Here is a 17,619-nt window from a genome sequence, read left to right on the forward strand (position 1 = left end):
ATTCCTGCTCTGTCTGTCTGTTTTGCTATAACAGAATACCTAACTCTGGGAAATTTATAAAGAATAGGAATTTATTTCTAAGCTAAAATCCACAATCAGGGTGCTGACTGATGACAAGATGAACTATACCATATGATAGCTTATATGTTATGGATTTTAATTTTTCCACTGGGTATTCTATATATTCCCAGCAGTTATAGAAGAAATTTATTTCTCACAGTTCTGAAGGCTAAGTCCAAGATCTGGTATCTGGCGAAGGCTTTGTCCTCATGTGGTGGATGGCAGAAGGCCAAAAAGGAGGTGAATGCTGTGTCTTCACATGGCAGAAGAACAGTGAGCCCATTGCTGGGAGCCATCTTTATGGCGATATTAATCAGTTTGTGAGGGCAAAGCCTGCTTGACCTAAACACCTTTCAACACTTCCATTGGGGTTAATTTTCTCTCCTTTTTTAAAAAATTATTTTTTCTTAGTGTTTGGCATTACATTTTTTAATCTGTGAATTTGGGGGGGGGGTTCATAACACAACAGTCCCCTAGGAACAGTTTACTCCATTGCCCCCCTCTTCCCCCGCCCTGCATGGTGAATGGTAAGGGTCTACACTTGAGTCTACACTTGGGTCTGTGGGGATAGAATGATTTAGAAAATAGAATTGACTGAAATTGTGAATTGATTTCATATAGAAGAGCTAAGTGAGTAGATTCTGTTGTGATAACCAAGTTTTATGATTGGGTGATCATTGGACCTATCTACTCTGAAGGGGAACATGAAACAGGAAGCAGGACTTGGGTGAGGCTTGGGTGGCCTGGAAGGTCGTCTATAGGGAGCAGCATTTGGAAGTGTAGACCCATTTCCTGGGGCCAGAAATAGATCTCAGGTTGTTGAAACCATGGATGAGATCACCCAGTGGGAATACAGAGTAAGGAGACAGCCAAGGGTAGAACTTAGAAGGACATCAACATTAGAGTAAAGATGACTCATTTAATTAAATGTGGAGAGAAAATTAAATAGTTCATAAAGGACGTTTGAAGAGGGGAGAGCAGTGCATGAAGGCTAAGGGGGTGCCAGTGTCCCTGCAGATCTGCACACAGTGCCCTAAATGCTGACTTCATATGAAAGTGGGACGTGTTAGGTTGACACACAAACACCCACACACACTCACACCTTGTTTTAAAGTTAGCCTTCTCCTTCCAGACTTCTTTTCCTTTAGGGTTCAAGCATTACTACTGATTGACATGAGGAGCAAGCCTGCCTTCAGTTTGGGAAAAGTAGCTGTAGGTTTCACAGCCCCTTTGTAACCCGCCTCTGTGTAACCCTGACAGTGACTGGCTTTGTCCCAGTTGTATTAATAATTTTATCTCAGTCTGAGAGATTTTATTGAGGTTTATTATGAAACACTTTTTTTGGAGATGCAGGAGAAAATTAGTTGTATTTGAAAGCTAAATGAATTTTTCAGTTGTAATACGCGTTTCTACCCATTTCTTTTGTGAACTCCAGACATAGTTTAGGCTGTTTTAAAGCAATACTAAGAAAAATTTGAAATGTAGAAAAGTTGAATAATAATGAAAACTTCATATGATATTTGCCCATCTAGATTTTAAAATTGTGATTTTACTCTATTTGCAAATGTGATACTCTGACTTAGAATTGGTTGGTGTATTCAGGGAACAGGAAGGAATTGGTGTCCTTGGTCCTCTGTGATAAAGGCCAGAGGGCCTTGCTGAATCAGACATGGGTAAAGCTTAGAATGCCATGGTAGAGAATTTGGATTTTATCCTAAGGGCAGTGAAGAGCTATTAAAGGTCCTTAATCATTGAGATCTTGTTGTTAATGTTCCCTTAAATTCCCTCAAATACTCATGTAAGGAAATACTGCTGATGATAAAAGTGAAATGAGAAAGGAAGGCAGATGGTTATGGTGAAAGATGTCTTAACCACTTGGAACCAGCAGTTGGTGTAATGACTGTGTTGCTGGACTCCCATGTAGTTGACCATAGTTCAAGTCCCGGACCTGGTGGCTTAAACTCAGGCCGGGTGCATGTGCCTGCGTGCCCAAGATCCTGAGACGAGGATGGAGGAGAAGGGATTGTGGTGTGGCCATCCCCCCTTGGGGGTGATTTCTTTCTCTCTGTCTCTCTTTCTGGCTAGTGTACACGCCCTGTAGCAAAAACTTCCAAAAAAAAAAAATGTCTTAACCACTTTAACCCTTAATTAACTATTGCCACTTCTGTCTTGGGCATCTACATATTCTTGGGACTCTTAGTTCCAAAACCCAGACTAGGACCCAGAGCACTGTGAGTGGCACTGCTTGATTGTGGACCAGGCCTTTTGAGAGCACCAAATCCTAACCAATAGACCACCAGGGAAGAGCTGTGGACCTGGCCCTTTGTGAGGCACCAGCTCCATCTCATAGGAGAGAGCAGTTCGGCCAAAGAGCCCACTGTAACAGGGCTGTATTGTCAGAAGGTTGCGAATTGTTCTGTGAGGAATTCATTCCTGTTTCTTATATGGATTAGAATAAGGAGTTTGAAGCAAGAGTTGAAGCAAACTCAGCTCATTTTAAAACTAAGTTTATATTTTATTTCAGATCTTCCTGTAATTCCTTATTACCCCTAAAATCATTTTGTGATTCATAAAATATGTTTAGTCACTGTGTGTTTTAAGAAATGGAATTGAATAAAGTAGAATGTATTAGAGTTTTAACTGTTTGTGCGTGTCCATGTTAAATCAGTTTCATATTGTAGATCACAGCAAAGTTTAAAGAACACAGCTGCGTCTGTTGGCTATAAGATATAAGATGGGGACATTGGCAGCTTTGCTTTTCTCTGTCATTCAGACTTCCTTTCAAATGCTTTATGAATGGTTCTTTGTAGGTATTAAAGATAGATTGTTTCATTTTTGTCCATTTATTTGTTTAAATTTGGTTTTTATATGTTTATCAAAATTATACACACCACACACATATACTTAAAGAATGATTAAAAAGACCTCTAAGAAAAGAAATACCAGGAGTTGGGAAATAGCCCAGTGGTAATGCTGCTGGACCTACATGGAAAAGGTCTTCGGTTCAAGTCCCGAGGCCTCCCTGAACATGCAAGCTACTCACATGTGTCCATAATCTTGGCTGGCCAAGACTAGGGACAGGGGTGTGAATCATGCTATGAAGACCCTATTGGGGATCCCTGTCTATCCCTCCCTCCTCCATGTGTCTCATGGAGGAAACAAACTAAAAAAAAAAAAAAAAAAACACACACACACACACAGAGCCCCACCCTTTTCTTGCTCCCTAGAGGTAATCCTTTTAACTGGTTTAACTGATTGTTTCAGGATCTTTCACCACATCTTTAATGAATGCTTATATGACACATTCATATTGCTTGAGAGACAAAAATATATTCATACACATGTTTTTCACATCAGTAGCTGCTTTAATTTTCCTTGTACTCAGTGTAAATTTAGTAACACAAAAATCAATACAAGTTGAGTATCTCTTGGACCAGAAGTGTTTGGATTTCAGACTTTTTGAATTTTTAGATATTTGCATAAACATAATGAGGTATCTTAGAGATAAGACCCAATTCTAAAGCACAAAACTTATTTTTTTATAAACACATAGCCTGAACTTTTATGCAAAATTTTGTTTTGACTGCAACCTGTCACATGAGGCAGACACAGAATTTTCCTGTTGTGGCATCATGTCAGTGTTCAAAAAGTTTCAAATTTTGGAGCATTTCAGATCTCAAATTTTTGGTTTAGGAATGCTTGCCCCCTACTTATGTGTGCTGGTGGGCTAATGTGCATATTAATGTAATGCCTTTTGCCCAGCCCTCAAGCCAGTCAGTATCCTGGGCAATAGTGCCTGGAGTGTTTCAGATCACTTCAAGATATGACCTGCTATTGGCCATGTGGCTTTTTGTTGTGTGTTACAGAGCTATGTGTCCCAAAGCAGCTGTGTTCAAAAAGTTTCAAATTTTGGAGCATTTCAGATCTCAAATTTTTGGTTTAGGAATGCTTGCCCCCTACATTGCTTATGTGTGCTGGTGGGCTAATGTGCATATTAATGTAATCCCTTTTGCCCAGCCCTCAAGCCAGTCAGTATCCTGGGCAATAGTGCCTGGAGTGTTTCAGATCACTTCAAGATATGACCTGCTATTGGCCATGTGGCTTTTTGTTGTGTGTTACAGAGCTATGTGTCCCAAAGCAGCTGGGGCCCCTTTTACCAATGTTATATTTTCAGTTAATTATTTTACAAATTGGATCACTGAGTGGCATGAAACATTAGCATAAAGTTATTGAACCTTAGTACATAGCAAACCTACACGTAAACAGAAATGATACAACACAAAAGTTTTAGGGAGTGTTACTGCCTTGTTTTTGCCCCCAAAATCTTGAGTAGTTAAAAATTTAATGTGTCTGAAGACATAAATGAAGATAATAAAGGTTGGTTGAGTGTTACTGCACTCACACTCTAAGAACTGTATACTTTTACTTAACTATATTTAAAACACTAAATCATAAAAGACTATAGTGTATTGTGTGTGTTGAGGGTGGTTGGGGGAGAATGTGAGCATGTCATGAATGACCTCACCACTGTGACTGGATCCTGCTGAGGAATGTCCACTTCTTGTTTGGGGAACTTGATACTAAACTGTGTTTCCTCCGAGAGCTATCTTAATAATTTATGTTTTATAAAATTGTAGCTGCCTGGTATATTAATTAAGAGGAATGATGTGTCATACCCTCCTTTCCCTCACAGAAGCATTTTGTCTGTGTGTTCTCCTTAACAGCTGTGCTCTTTCTGCAGTGACTAGCATTTGGTATGTGGTAGGACTTTTTAAAACCTCCTTTACCCTGAAAAGTCACCTCTTCTACCACAGAGCCAGAGCTGAAAATATCTCCGTTGCGTAGCACCGTAGCACTTCCTGCAAAATACCATTAAACATTCCCACCCTCCACCCAGCACTGACATATATAGCATCACTGCAGTTATCTGCAGAGTTACAGATGGGAAGATAATATTTTCAGAGACCTCATCTGAATGTGACCCACCATGTTTATGGAGAAGTAATCTGTATCCCACCCATGCCCCCAAGGTTTAAAGAAAAAGAGTAATAGAAAAGAACCATCTGGGAGTTGTGTTCTATCTAGCCAAGTAACTGCTAGGTGGGAGTGACTACCCTATAGTCAGTCCTAACTTCTTGTCATAGAAAAAAGGTATTTAGAAGTGGACTTAAACATCCTTGAATTTTGAGAACCAGTGGTGGAGGGCACATATGAGGATATTTCTTTTTGATTAATGATGATGTGGTTTTAATTTGATCACAGAGGATACACCAGCTGATAGATGATGAGATAGGCCATATTTACGGATACAGGTTGGTCAGAACAGACCACATCGAAATGTGGAGAAGTAGTATACTTGTTTATGATTTAATGGTAGACGTCACATTAGCATGCTCTTTTCCCTGTTTATGTACTCTTTGCACACAGGTATGTATGTTACTGTATTTCAGACTTTGGGGAAAAAATACAAGTCCTTCTTCAAACAAAATCTTAGGCCAGGTTCAGAAGTGTCATGGTACTGTGCAGTGGAGATATTTTGTGTGGGAGAGCAAAGTGGAGTTGGGGTGTTTATTTCTTCCTACTTTGGGGCAGGAGAGTGTAGGGGAGAGTGGGCATCTGGGCAGTTAAATAGTAGAAGAGGTTAGAACTCACTGGGTTTTTTTGTTTGTTTTTGGTTTTGTTTCTTATTTATTTACTTAGAATGAATCAGACAATCTCATTGTTCAACACATAAAGACACATTGTGAAGATTTTCCTCCTAACTGTTTTCACTATCCCATTTCCCATTCTAAACATCCCCACATATTGACAGCAGACCACTCTTGGGGGACTTACGTGTATCCTTCCAGAGCTTTATTATAATATATATCTACCAGGTGATACAGGTTACTTTTTCTGTTTTTATACACAGATTGCTTTATGTACTGTATTCTGACTTCTGTAATCTAACAATATATCCTAGAGCTATTTCCATATCAGTACGTGGATATTGGAACTCACTATTTGAAAGCCACTGATCTAAGTGCTCTTCTAGGTTCTCTGAAGAGTGTATCCTGGTATCTGCTACTGAGACAATTTAAGGCCCAGGTGTTTAACTTTCTTTAGTTTATTTAGTGAAAGAAATTTTAACCTCCAATGTGTCCTCAAGACAAACTTCCATTGTTTTTCTTGTTAACTTCATATTTCCACAGTGGCATCCTGTAATAGTCGCATGTCCTCCTTTTGGATGATGTAACATTGTGGTTTATGTGGTTGAAATGTTGTTTTCTGTCACCCACAAAAAGTTAGGAACTTCCAGGAGTTCATTATTATGAGTTCTTCCATAGAAGACGGTCACGTCCAGGCAGAAAGGTACACATTGAAACTGTCACATGGGGTTTTGAGGAGCTAATGGGAGATTTGTCCAAGGCGCCATCCAGGGCTCTCTCCAGCCCTGAGGCCTTTTGTCTGACTGGATAGGAAGCAGGGTGCCAAGGAGTGTGTTCCGTCTCCGCCCAGCCTCCTGGGTGCCAAGGTGCATTGGTGAGACCGGGAGGAGGCCTGTCTTCGTGCTCCGTGACTGAGTTCTTTTCCTGTCTCTACGTCAGTCTCCTCATCTGTGAAATAGACAGCCTTACTAATTGGAGGTGTGGTGTGGTGATAAAGGACACTTTGGATCAAGAGAGACCTGAGTTATTTACCCCTTAGTACCGTGAGCCAGATTCTCAACTTTGCCCACCTTCACACATGGGAGTGACGGTGTCCCTCAGGGGGTTGTTTGAAGAGATTCCGGGGGATGATGGACTAAAGTGCTTAGCCTCGGGCTGGGAGTGGAGCTGCTCCCCCTCAGATGGGTGGTCAGGAGAGCAGATGATTTGAAAAGGGAAAAAAATTGTTTTAAAAATAGTTATTTGGGGATAGCAAGTGCCATGGTGGTTAAGGCAGTGGACTCCCATGGCCGACCACAGTTCGAGACCTGGACCCAACAGCTTGAAAATTATGCTGTGTGTGTGTGTACATGCATGCCCCAAATTCAGAGAGAATGGAGAAGGAATTGCAGCATGGCCATCCCCCTGGGGATGACATTTCTCACTTTTCCTGTCTCTCTCTGTCGAGTACATACCACCCTATGGCAAAAACTTAGGGGGAAAAAGTGTTCTATCAGTATAATTCCAAGACATCTGTCTTGTCACTTCCTGAATGTGTTGGTGGGATTCCCAGTTCCTACTGATTTTGAAAGCCATGTAAAAATGACTTTCTTTAAATGCTTGTTTTCTTGCTAGGTTGGGATTTAGAAAGTGTGTCTCCTGTTGACCCCACTTTCCTCATGGGGGCCTTGTGCTGTGTTCCAGGTAGAGCAGGCAGAGCGCAGCAGAGGCCCACATCGTTGCCGCCATGCCGTTCCCGTTCGGGAAGTCCCACAAATCCCCAGCAGACATCGTGAAGAACCTGAAGGAGAGCATGGCCGTTCTGGAAAAGCAAGACATTTCTGACAAAAAGGCAGAGAAGGTATGTGCATATTTACTTACATAGTTTTAAATTTATATGTTAAATCTTTTTATTGGAAGCAAATGTAAAACAGATTACGAGGTAATATTTAAAACAATCCATGAACTTCAATTTGGATTTTTGGGGGGTTTTGAAAACACAGAGTGGCACCTGCTGCTGCTTCTGAAATGCAAGTTTTCTCCTGTACTGGTGTCTTAACATATTTCAAACCTTTTCTCAGTATTTCAGTCAGCTTTTCAATTTCTTTTGAATTGTATTTATTTCATTATTGACGTTATTTTATCTGATTCTCAGTATCAGTGCTTTGTCTGCCAGTCGTCCTGCAAGAATCCCTCTTCTGGCTTTCCTTCTGCTTTCGCAGAAACCAGGCTGAGCATCTCCCTCCAGCCAATCACCACAGTGCAGGCCCTATCTTTCATCTTGTCTTGCCCCTCTTCCTGAAGCCTCATTCTGTACTAACTATATGTGTCCTGCCTCCTAGAGGGTTTATAGGTCAATTCTCACTTCACTCCTACTTGAAGATCCTCATAATCTTTCTCGTGTATGCTAGAAGTAGCCTTCTTGCTGCGCTTTCTAGAATATCTCTCCCACTTTGAACTTTTAGTAAAGAGTCCTCTCATGGCACACAAGACCCTTTGTGATCTGGTCTCTGCTTCTCTAGTTGAATTAAAATCTCTCCTTCGCTTATTCTGTAGGCTCCAGCACTCTCAGTTGAATTAAGTCAGATAATTGAGTACATTGTTTTAATTCCTTTGTCTTGTACTTCTTGCCTGGAATCTTGTTCTTTCCCACCCCGTTTCTACCAAACCCCCATTATTTTGAAAACTACTCATACATATTCCCCTAGATGGTTTCCTAGCATGCTCTCTCTCCTGCCCCATCTCTGCTCCCAGAACAAATCTCGGCATCTTTGGGCATCTGACTTGGAAGTGTCAGAACTGCTGCCCTCTTCAGTCTGATTTTGTCTATGTTGTCTTTTGTCTCTACTAGACCATGAGTCCTTTGAGCAGTGCATCATCATTTCCGACCTCCCCGGGCCCTCCCTGGCACCTACTCTCATGGACTGAACGCCTTCTGTTTATTGAATGAGCTTTTGATTACAGTGAAATCTTACCTCCATATTTTATTTAGCATTAGTCCAGAGACTAATTAAATTAGTCCAGGCCAGAGATACTGCTAAACACAAGACAGACCCACCGCAATAAAGAATTATCTGGCCCAAACTGTCAGTAATGCTGAGGCCAAGAACACCAATCTTCAAATGAAAGTTCACCTGCGTACCTACTACCATCTTTTTTAAGTCTTACAAAGACAAATAGTTAATACTCATGGAATTAAGATTTATGGCCCAGTCACGTGCTGCTCACTGTTAAGGCACTGCTGCTCTGTAGCCTAGGCCAAATGGGAGTCCAGTGTGCTTCTTTTTCCACCTTAAAAGCCAGGCATGGTGGTGCGCACCTGTAGTCCCAGCCACTCAGGAGGCGGAGGCAGGAGGATCCCAACACGGTGAGACTCTGTCTTTAAGAAAAACAAATTTGTGATTACAAGCTGTTGAGTTGGTATATTACTCCTTCATTGAAAACAATCTACAGTTTGTGAAAATTTTTGTAATTCAACCTTACTATAGATCTTTCTTGGAAATATTAGACAATTTCTTGCCTACCTATAGTAAGATATAGAAAATATTTAATAATATAATAAAACTTCATTTTAGAATGGTTTTTAGTTTTAAAAATTTTTTTCCTTTAGGTATAAATTACCCATCCAGTCCCATATTTTGGATATCAAAATCGTAAACACTGGGTCATTTTTTTTTTCTTTTTTTAGAGAGGATTTTGCTATAGGGCGCGTGCGCTCGCCAGACAGACAGAGAGAGACAGAGAGACAGAAAGCGAGAAATCACCCCCCAGTGGGGATGGCCACGCTGCAATCCCTTCTCCTCCATTCTCCTCTCGGGATCCTGGGCACACACGCACACACGTCCGGCGTGAGTTTCAGTCACCGGGTCCAGGACTCGAACCGCGGTCGACTACGTGGGAGTCCAGTGACGTAGCCATTACGCTAACTGCTGGTTCCAACACTGGGAAATATTACATCCCCTGACTATTCTTTCTACCTGATAAATAACCACTATATTATCGTTTATGTTTCTTTGTCCCAATAAAAGAAATAAACATATTATTCTTTTCATACAAAAATGATGGCATACTATATACTCTTCAGTGTAGTAAGCTTTCTGTGTTCAAGTAACTTTCAGAGAAATTGTTATTCTTTTTTTTTTAAGAGAGGTTTTTGCTATAGGATGCATGCACTCGCCAGAAAGACAGAGAGAGAGACAGAAAGTGAGAAATCACCCCCTGGGGGGATCGCCTCGCTCCAATCCCTTCTCCTCCATTTTCCTCTCAAGATCTTGGGCATGCCCGGTGTGAGTTTAAGCCACCGGGTCCGGGACTCGAACCGCGGTCGGCTACATGGGAGTTCAGCGACATAGTCATTACGCCAACTGCTGGTCCCCAGAAATTATAATTCTAAATAACTCAAATTTCACATTAGCAGAGGATAAGGATTTGTCTCTAGGTGTCTATGAAGGGATAGAGGAGACTTAAAAAAATATTTTTATCTATTATACTTACTTTTTCATTGAAATCCTCAGGGATATTTGATGCTTTCTTTACTTTTTAGATGGAATGTTGTAATCGCCATTTAACTTGGGATTCTCATTATGAATATTATACTGCAGTATACTGTAGATGCTTTCAAGTTCGTTTAGGGGGTGTATGATTATTTCTAAAAGTTCTGGGTTTTATGCTCATGAGTTATTATTTCTGCTCCTGTATTTCATTTATCATTTTATTAGTACCTTTTCGTGTGTGCTGCTAGCTGATCTTATTCTTAACAGCTTCCTTTCATTATTCCATTCTATTTGGTATTTTTAATGCCCTTTGGTCTAGGAAATCAGGCTAATTGAAATAGTTTGTAATATGAGAACATAGGTTTTGAGAGAATTTCTAGATAAGCCAAGTTGAATTGTAGATTCAAGTACTTTTCCCTTTTTATTGAAGTGCTTAATGAGATATAAAAATATGAAAAGTCTAGCCCTAGAAACTAGAACCAAATGTGCTCAGGAAGTTAGAGGGGACATTTGACTGAGCCACAGTAACACCTGCTAACTCAGCATGCACAGCCTGGCCTCCCATGCACTGCTGGACATCTACAGCCTTAGGAGGCACCCTGCAGTCCTGAAGGTCCACGAGGTTTGCAGGAGGCAGAGGCAGCTTCAGTTCTCAAGAAGCAGGAGTGGCACCTGTGCTTGGTGCCAGCCTACTGGGCTGAAGCAGTGTGAGAGAGATTTCCACCTTAAAAGCCAGGCATGGTGGTGCGCACCTGTAGTCCCAGCCACTCAGGAGGCGGAGGCAGGAGGATCCCCACACGGTGAGACTCTGTCTTTAAGAAAAACAAATTTGTGATTACAAGCTGTTGGGTTGGTATATTACTCCTTCATTGAAAACAATCTACAGTTTGTGAAAATTTTTGTAATTCAACCTTACTATAGATCTTTCTTGGAAATATTAGACAATTTCTTGCCTACCTATAGTAAGATATAGAAAATATTTAATAATATAATAAAACTTCATTTTAGAATGGTTTTTAGTTTTAAAAATTTTTTTCCTTTAGGTATAAATTACCCATCCAGTCCCATATTTTGGATATCAAAATCGTAAACACTGGGTCATTTTTTTTTTCTTTTTTTAGAGAGGATTTTGCTATAGGGCGCGTGCGCTCGCCAGACAGACAGAGAGAGACAGAGAGACAGAAAGCGAGAAATCACCCCCCAGTGGGGATGGCCACGCTGCAATCCCTTCTCCTCCATTCTCCTCTCGGGATCCTGGGCACACACGCACACACGTCCGGCGTGAGTTTCAGTCACCGGGTCCAGGACTCGAACCGCGGTCGACTACGTGGGAGTCCAGTGACGTAGCCATTACGCTAACTGCTGGTTCCAACACTGGGAAATATTACATCCCCTGACTATTCTTTCTACCTGATAAATAACCACTATATTATCGTTTATGTTTCTTTGTCCCAATAAAAGAAATAAACATATTATTCTTTTCATACAAAAATGATGGCATACTATATACTCTTCAGTGTAGTAAGCTTTCTGTGTTCAAGTAACTTTCAGAGAAATTGTTATTCTTTTTTTTTTAAGAGAGGTTTTTGCTATAGGATGCATGCACTCGCCAGAAAGACAGAGAGAGAGACAGAAAGTGAGAAATCACCCCCTGGGGGGATCGCCTCGCTCCAATCCCTTCTCCTCCATTTTCCTCTCAAGATCTTGGGCATGCCCGGTGTGAGTTTAAGCCACCGGGTCCGGGACTCGAACCGCGGTCGGCTACATGGGAGTTCAGCGACATAGTCATTACGCCAACTGCTGGTCCCCAGAAATTATAATTCTAAATAACTCAAATTTCACATTAGCAGAGGATAAGGATTTGTCTCTAGGTGTCTATGAAGGGATAGAGGAGACTTAAAAAAATATTTTTATCTATTATACTTACTTTTTCATTGAAATCCTCAGGGATATTTGATGCTTTCTTTACTTTTTAGATGGAATGTTGTAATCGCCATTTAACTTGGGATTCTCATTATGAATATTATACTGCAGTATACTGTAGATGCTTTCAAGTTCGTTTAGGGGGTGTATGATTATTTCTAAAAGTTCTGGGTTTTATGCTCATGAGTTATTATTTCTGCTCCTGTATTTCATTTATCATTTTATTAGTACCTTTTCGTGTGTGCTGCTAGCTGATCTTATTCTTAACAGCTTCCTTTCATTATTCCATTCTATTTGGTATTTTTAATGCCCTTTGGTCTAGGAAATCAGGCTAATTGAAATAGTTTGTAATATGAGAACATAGGTTTTGAGAGAATTTCTAGATAAGCCAAGTTGAATTGTAGATTCAAGTACTTTTCCCTTTTTATTGAAGTGCTTAATGAGATATAAAAATATGAAAAGTCTAGCCCTAGAAACTAGAACCAAATGTGCTCAGGAAGTTAGAGGGGACATTTGACTGAGCCACAGTAACACCTGCTAACTCAGCATGCACAGCCTGGCCTCCCATGCACTGCTGGACATCTACAGCCTTAGGAGGCACCCTGCAGTCCTGAAGGTCCACGAGGTTTGCAGGAGGCAGAGGCAGCTTCAGTTCTCAAGAAGCAGGAGTGGCACCTGTGCTTGGTGCCAGCCTACTGGGCTGAAGCAGTGTGAGAGAGAATGGGTCCTGCAGAATGGACTACCCCATTGACTATGTCTTCATCTTTATCCTGAAACTGCTAATCATTGAAAGGATAATATGTATGTGCCATAAATTAAAAGTACTCCATCCTCTTTTGTCTGTTGGCTAAATGTACTGTCCATATTAAATATACTCTGTTCATCAAATTAATATTGAGCACCTATGTGCTGGGCCAACTTGTAGGCACTGGGGCTAGAGTGCTCAAGAAGGCAGACGAGTTCTCTGCTCTTTGGAGCTTTCTTTCTAAGTGAGAAAGATGGATGTAAACGGGTAAGCACATAACCGGAAAAAGAGTTTCAGGTGATGTTAAATACTGCAAAATAATAGAACGGGCTGATGGGATGATAAAACTTTTTAGTCTCTAAATCCCCTTTACGCTCCTAAATTATTGAGGACTTAAAAGCTTTGTGTAGATAGGTTATATATTAACATTACTCTATTAAAAATTAAAATGGAAACATTTAAAAAAAATTTTTTTGAGAGGTTTTTGCTATAGGGTGTGTGCACTCGTCAGACAGAGAGAGAAGAGAGATAGAGAGCGAGAAATCACCCCCCAAGGGGATGGCCGCGCCGCAATCCCTTCTCCATTCTCCTCTCGGGATCTTGGGCACGCACACACATGCACCCAGCGTGAGTTTAAGCCACTGCGTCTGGGACTCGAACCGCTGTCAGCTACATGGAAGTTAAGCGACATAGCCATTACAATAACTGCTGGTCCCACATTTAAAATTTTTTAATTCATTTGTAATAATAGATCATTACATCTCAATATAAATAACATATTTTTATTAAAAATAACCACATTGTCCAAAAGAAAAAAACTTAATGAGAAAGGGTAGCTTGTTTTAAAAGTTTTGCCTCTTTGAATGTCTTCTTTAATAGAAGACAACTGGTTTCTTGTATCTGTATTTGCATTCAGTCTCCTGCCATACATCATTTTAGTTGAAGCATATAAAGAAAATCTGGCCTCATATAAGTACATAGTTGGACAAGAGAGGAGTATGTTGTTTTGTTTTCCCATTGTCAGAGGGTATATGTGCTCACCAGAGAGAAACAGCGAGGGCGAAATCACTGTCCTCTCAGAGAGTAATGCCCCAATTTCTTCTCCCCCATTTCTCTATCCTGTCAGGATACTAGCCGTGCACTACAGCCCCAGAGTGTCTTCTAAGTTGGTTTTTTTTTTTTTTTTGAAAGGTTTTCGCTATAGGGCGCGTGCGCTCGCCAGACAGACAGAGAGAGACATAGAGACAGAAAGCAAGAAATCACCCCCCAGGGGGGATGGTCACGCCGCAATCCCTTCTCCATTCTCCTCTCGGGATCTTGAGCACGCATGCACACGCGCCCGGCGTGAGTTTTAAGCCACCGGGTCCAGGACGTGAACCGCAGCCTACTACATGGGAGTCCAGCGACATAGCCATTATGCTAACTGCTGGTTCCCAAAAATCGTGCGCGTTGAGAGAGACAGAGAGAGAGAGAGATGGACTCAATGCCGCAATCCTCCAGCCTCCATAGATTTTTGCCATAGGGCTGGCGCCACCGCGCCCTCTTCTAAGTTGCTAGGGCCAGGGTTCAAACTGGATGAGCTGTGGGTTTGTCTCCCTCAACCGCTAGGCTACGGACATGGCCCAAGAGGAATATTTTAATAGCCTCTTAGATAATATGTTTTTCCTTTCTTTTTTTTTTTTTAAATTTGCTAGAGGGCACAAGTTCTTGTTGGAGAGAGACAAAGAGGGGGAGAGGGATAAAGTTCCTCCATGAGAAATGATCACACACAGTCCGAAGGGACTTTCTTTCATTTCTCCTTTTGGGATTTTGGGCATGCGTGCATGTGCGTGTGCGCGCATGCACACACACACACACCATTTTTCAAGCCACGGAGTCTGGGACTCAAACCATGCAGTAGGCTCCATGGGATCCAGCTGCCTTATCCACCACATCACCAGGTAGCCAAAATTTCAGATAATTTTGAGTACTTTTTCATTATCAAAATTTGACAATTGATAGTTTCTTACTCACAATACAGACTATGAAAGTATATGAATAAAATTTTCATACTTTGTACTTTGAAAGGATCTTTTCAAAAGGTGTATGATTTTATAACATGCATCATTTGGAAAGTATTGGATCACTGACTTAGATCTTCCAAATGTTGACATTATATATATACTGTATAATACAGTATAAAAACTCACATTTTTAAATGTTGATCTCATTAGAGAAGTCTTAAGTACTTTGGGCGGTGGTCTACTTATTATTGAGATTTTCAAATTTCAGAATTGAAATTTGGCAAATTGTTTTCCTTGAAGTTTCAGGTTTGCTTCATTCAATTTCAAGAAAGTGTCTGCCAGATAACCGAGTCAGAGTAATTTGTCAGTTTTCCCTCCAAGTAAAAATGATCTTCCATAAGAAAGTGGCTATTCAGCTTAGAGCTTAAACAGTCATGTAAGTGCTTTTCCTTAGGAAGCCAGTTATATTCTACAAGGAGCTGAAGGTACTCTGCCCGTACTTTGCACTTGTCCGTGTCCTCAAAGGTCAAGTTTTAATAAAATTAATAACTTTTTACTGCTTTCTCACAAGCATTTTTAAATGAAATTGGCTTTCTTTTTTGAGCACATGGTGTGGAAGACTAAAATGATGCTAGTACACTTTGGCATCACTGCCTTGATTTGTCCCAAGGTGTGGTTTATACAAAGAGCAATAGACTGGGAGTAGGCAAATAATGTCTTAGTAGTATACAAAAACAGTTTTGATGCTTTGAAGGGTCCTTGGACCCCATGGGTCCACATACTGAGACGTACTTTCATAGTTAATGGAAGGTATATATGTGTGAGTGGCTGCAGATAGAGGGACTGTCCAAAGTTAGATGAGTCGAGAAGGGAGAATTGTGAAGAGGTGGCATTGAAGATAAGTCTTAGAGTGTTAGAAAGAGTGTTAGAAGGCAAGTTTGGTTCCTTGGAATCCATATCATGTACTTGACTAAAGCAGTGATTTTTAGCAGCCAGAACTGTGCCCTTCCAGGGGACACTTGCGATGTGAGGAGATGCTGGTTGTGGCACTCGGAGAGGGCTGCCTCAGGCATCTAGTTAGTCAGGCCAGAGATGCTGCTCCACCCAGGGGAGCCCCACAGCAGCAAGAATGATCTGGCCCAGTGTGTCGGTGATGCTGAGGTCGGGAATGCCTGCTCTGACCCAGCAGTAAGCAAGAATAGACCTCTTGCTATTCGGATAAACAAAGCTAAGAAAAATGGTCAAATTTATGAAAAACAAATTTCAGTTCAAAGGAAGGGACAGCTCTGAAGAGCAGCCCATGCAGAAATAGATTATGACTAGGAGGGGAAAACCCTGACATTTCTCATCCGCTTTATCAGTATTCAGAAGGAAGTAGCAACTAAAGCAGATGGTGAAGAGGAAACTGAGACCTAAAAACATTAAATGAAAATCTAATTGCCATGTTTAAAACCATGAACAAAATTTCTGCATCATACTAAAAACGTGACAGTTCCACTAAACAAAGGTGCTTTCTATGACCTGTTATTTACCATTGTTCTGGAAATTCTAGTCATTACATAAAGAAATGGTTTAGAAATAAAAGAAAAAAATAGCTACTGAAAATAAAGAGGGAAAATTATAATGCCAAAATACTCATAAATGTATGTAAAGTGTAAAAGAATCAATGGAAAATGAGAATATATTAGCTTGACTAAATGAATAGAATATTCTTAGCCTCCTTAAATGCCAGTCAGAAGTATCTAGAAAATGCAGTTCATAGATTTATATGTATGTATTGATAACGGTATATCACCTACATATCAGTAACTGTACCAATGGACAAAGTGTCAACTGTGCAGGGGTATGTCCACCAGGATGTATGCCAAGTCTACAGGAGAGAACCGCAGGAGTGATTCAGGCACTCACAAACTACTTAGTTTATAGTTAACAGGTAGAGGAATGGAATTCAGTTTAGATGACATTTCTTTCCAAATTATTGTTATTTTTTTAAGAGTAAAGTGAATCTATTTAGATTACAGCAAGATCTTTTTGGAACTTGACATATAGGAATTCTTCTCTATTTTGAAGAAAGCATATACCTTAAAAATCTGTTCCACTGGGACCAGCAGTTAACGTAATGGCTATGTCGCTGGATTTCCATGTAGTCGACTGCGATTTGAGTCCCGGACCCGGTGGCTTAGACTCACACCGGGCGCATGTGTATGCGTGCCCAGGATCCTGAAAAGAGAATGGAGAAAGGATTGCAGCAAGGCCATGCCCCCAGGGGGTGATTTCTCGCTTTCTCTCTCTCTGTCTGTCTCTTTCTAGAGAGTGCACGTGCCCTATAGCGAAAACCTCTCCAAAAAAAAAAAATTTGTTCCACTTCTAGAATTCATAATCATGCTTAATGGAACTCTGTCCTTCTAGCTTTTCAAACCAGAAGTCTTAAGAATTATCAGTGATTCCTTTCCACCACCCCCCCCCCAATCCAGTTCATCAACAGATCCATCTCCTTTATCTTTAAAAAAAAAAAAAAAATCCAGAATCTAACCACCTTTTCCCCATCCTTGATAGAATAAGTAGACAGAATATCAGCAGGATTTTCTAGTAGGCCAAAATGATACTGTCAACTACCTCGACCCGATTGACATTTATAGAACACTCAGCAACAGGAGAACACACCTACACATTCTTTTGAAGTGCACATAGAGCGTTTATGAAGGTAGACCATATTCTGGGCCATAAAAAGAAGTCTCAGTACACTTAAAAGGTTAAAGTTATACAAC

The 17,619-nt window shown here is 40.7% G+C and overlaps 1 protein-coding gene across 1 annotated transcript in view; it reads left to right on the forward strand.

The window, feature by feature from the left end:
* CAB39 (calcium binding protein 39) overlaps positions 1-17,619 on the forward strand; it is a 72,714-nt gene that overhangs the window by 10,087 nt on the left and 45,008 nt on the right. The window contains exon 2 of the mRNA XM_014585257.2: positions 7,392-7,548. Within this exon, the coding sequence (XP_014440743.1) occupies positions 7,435-7,548 (114 nt within the window). The 5' untranslated portion in view covers positions 7,392-7,434. The remainder of the gene's footprint in view (positions 1-7,391; positions 7,549-17,619) is intronic.

The sequence above is a fragment of the Tupaia chinensis genome, unplaced genomic scaffold, assembly GCF_000334495.1.
Source record: "Tupaia chinensis unplaced genomic scaffold, TupChi_1.0 Scaffold149383_1, whole genome shotgun sequence".
Classification (NCBI taxonomy): Eukaryota; Metazoa; Chordata; class Mammalia; order Scandentia; family Tupaiidae; genus Tupaia; species Tupaia belangeri.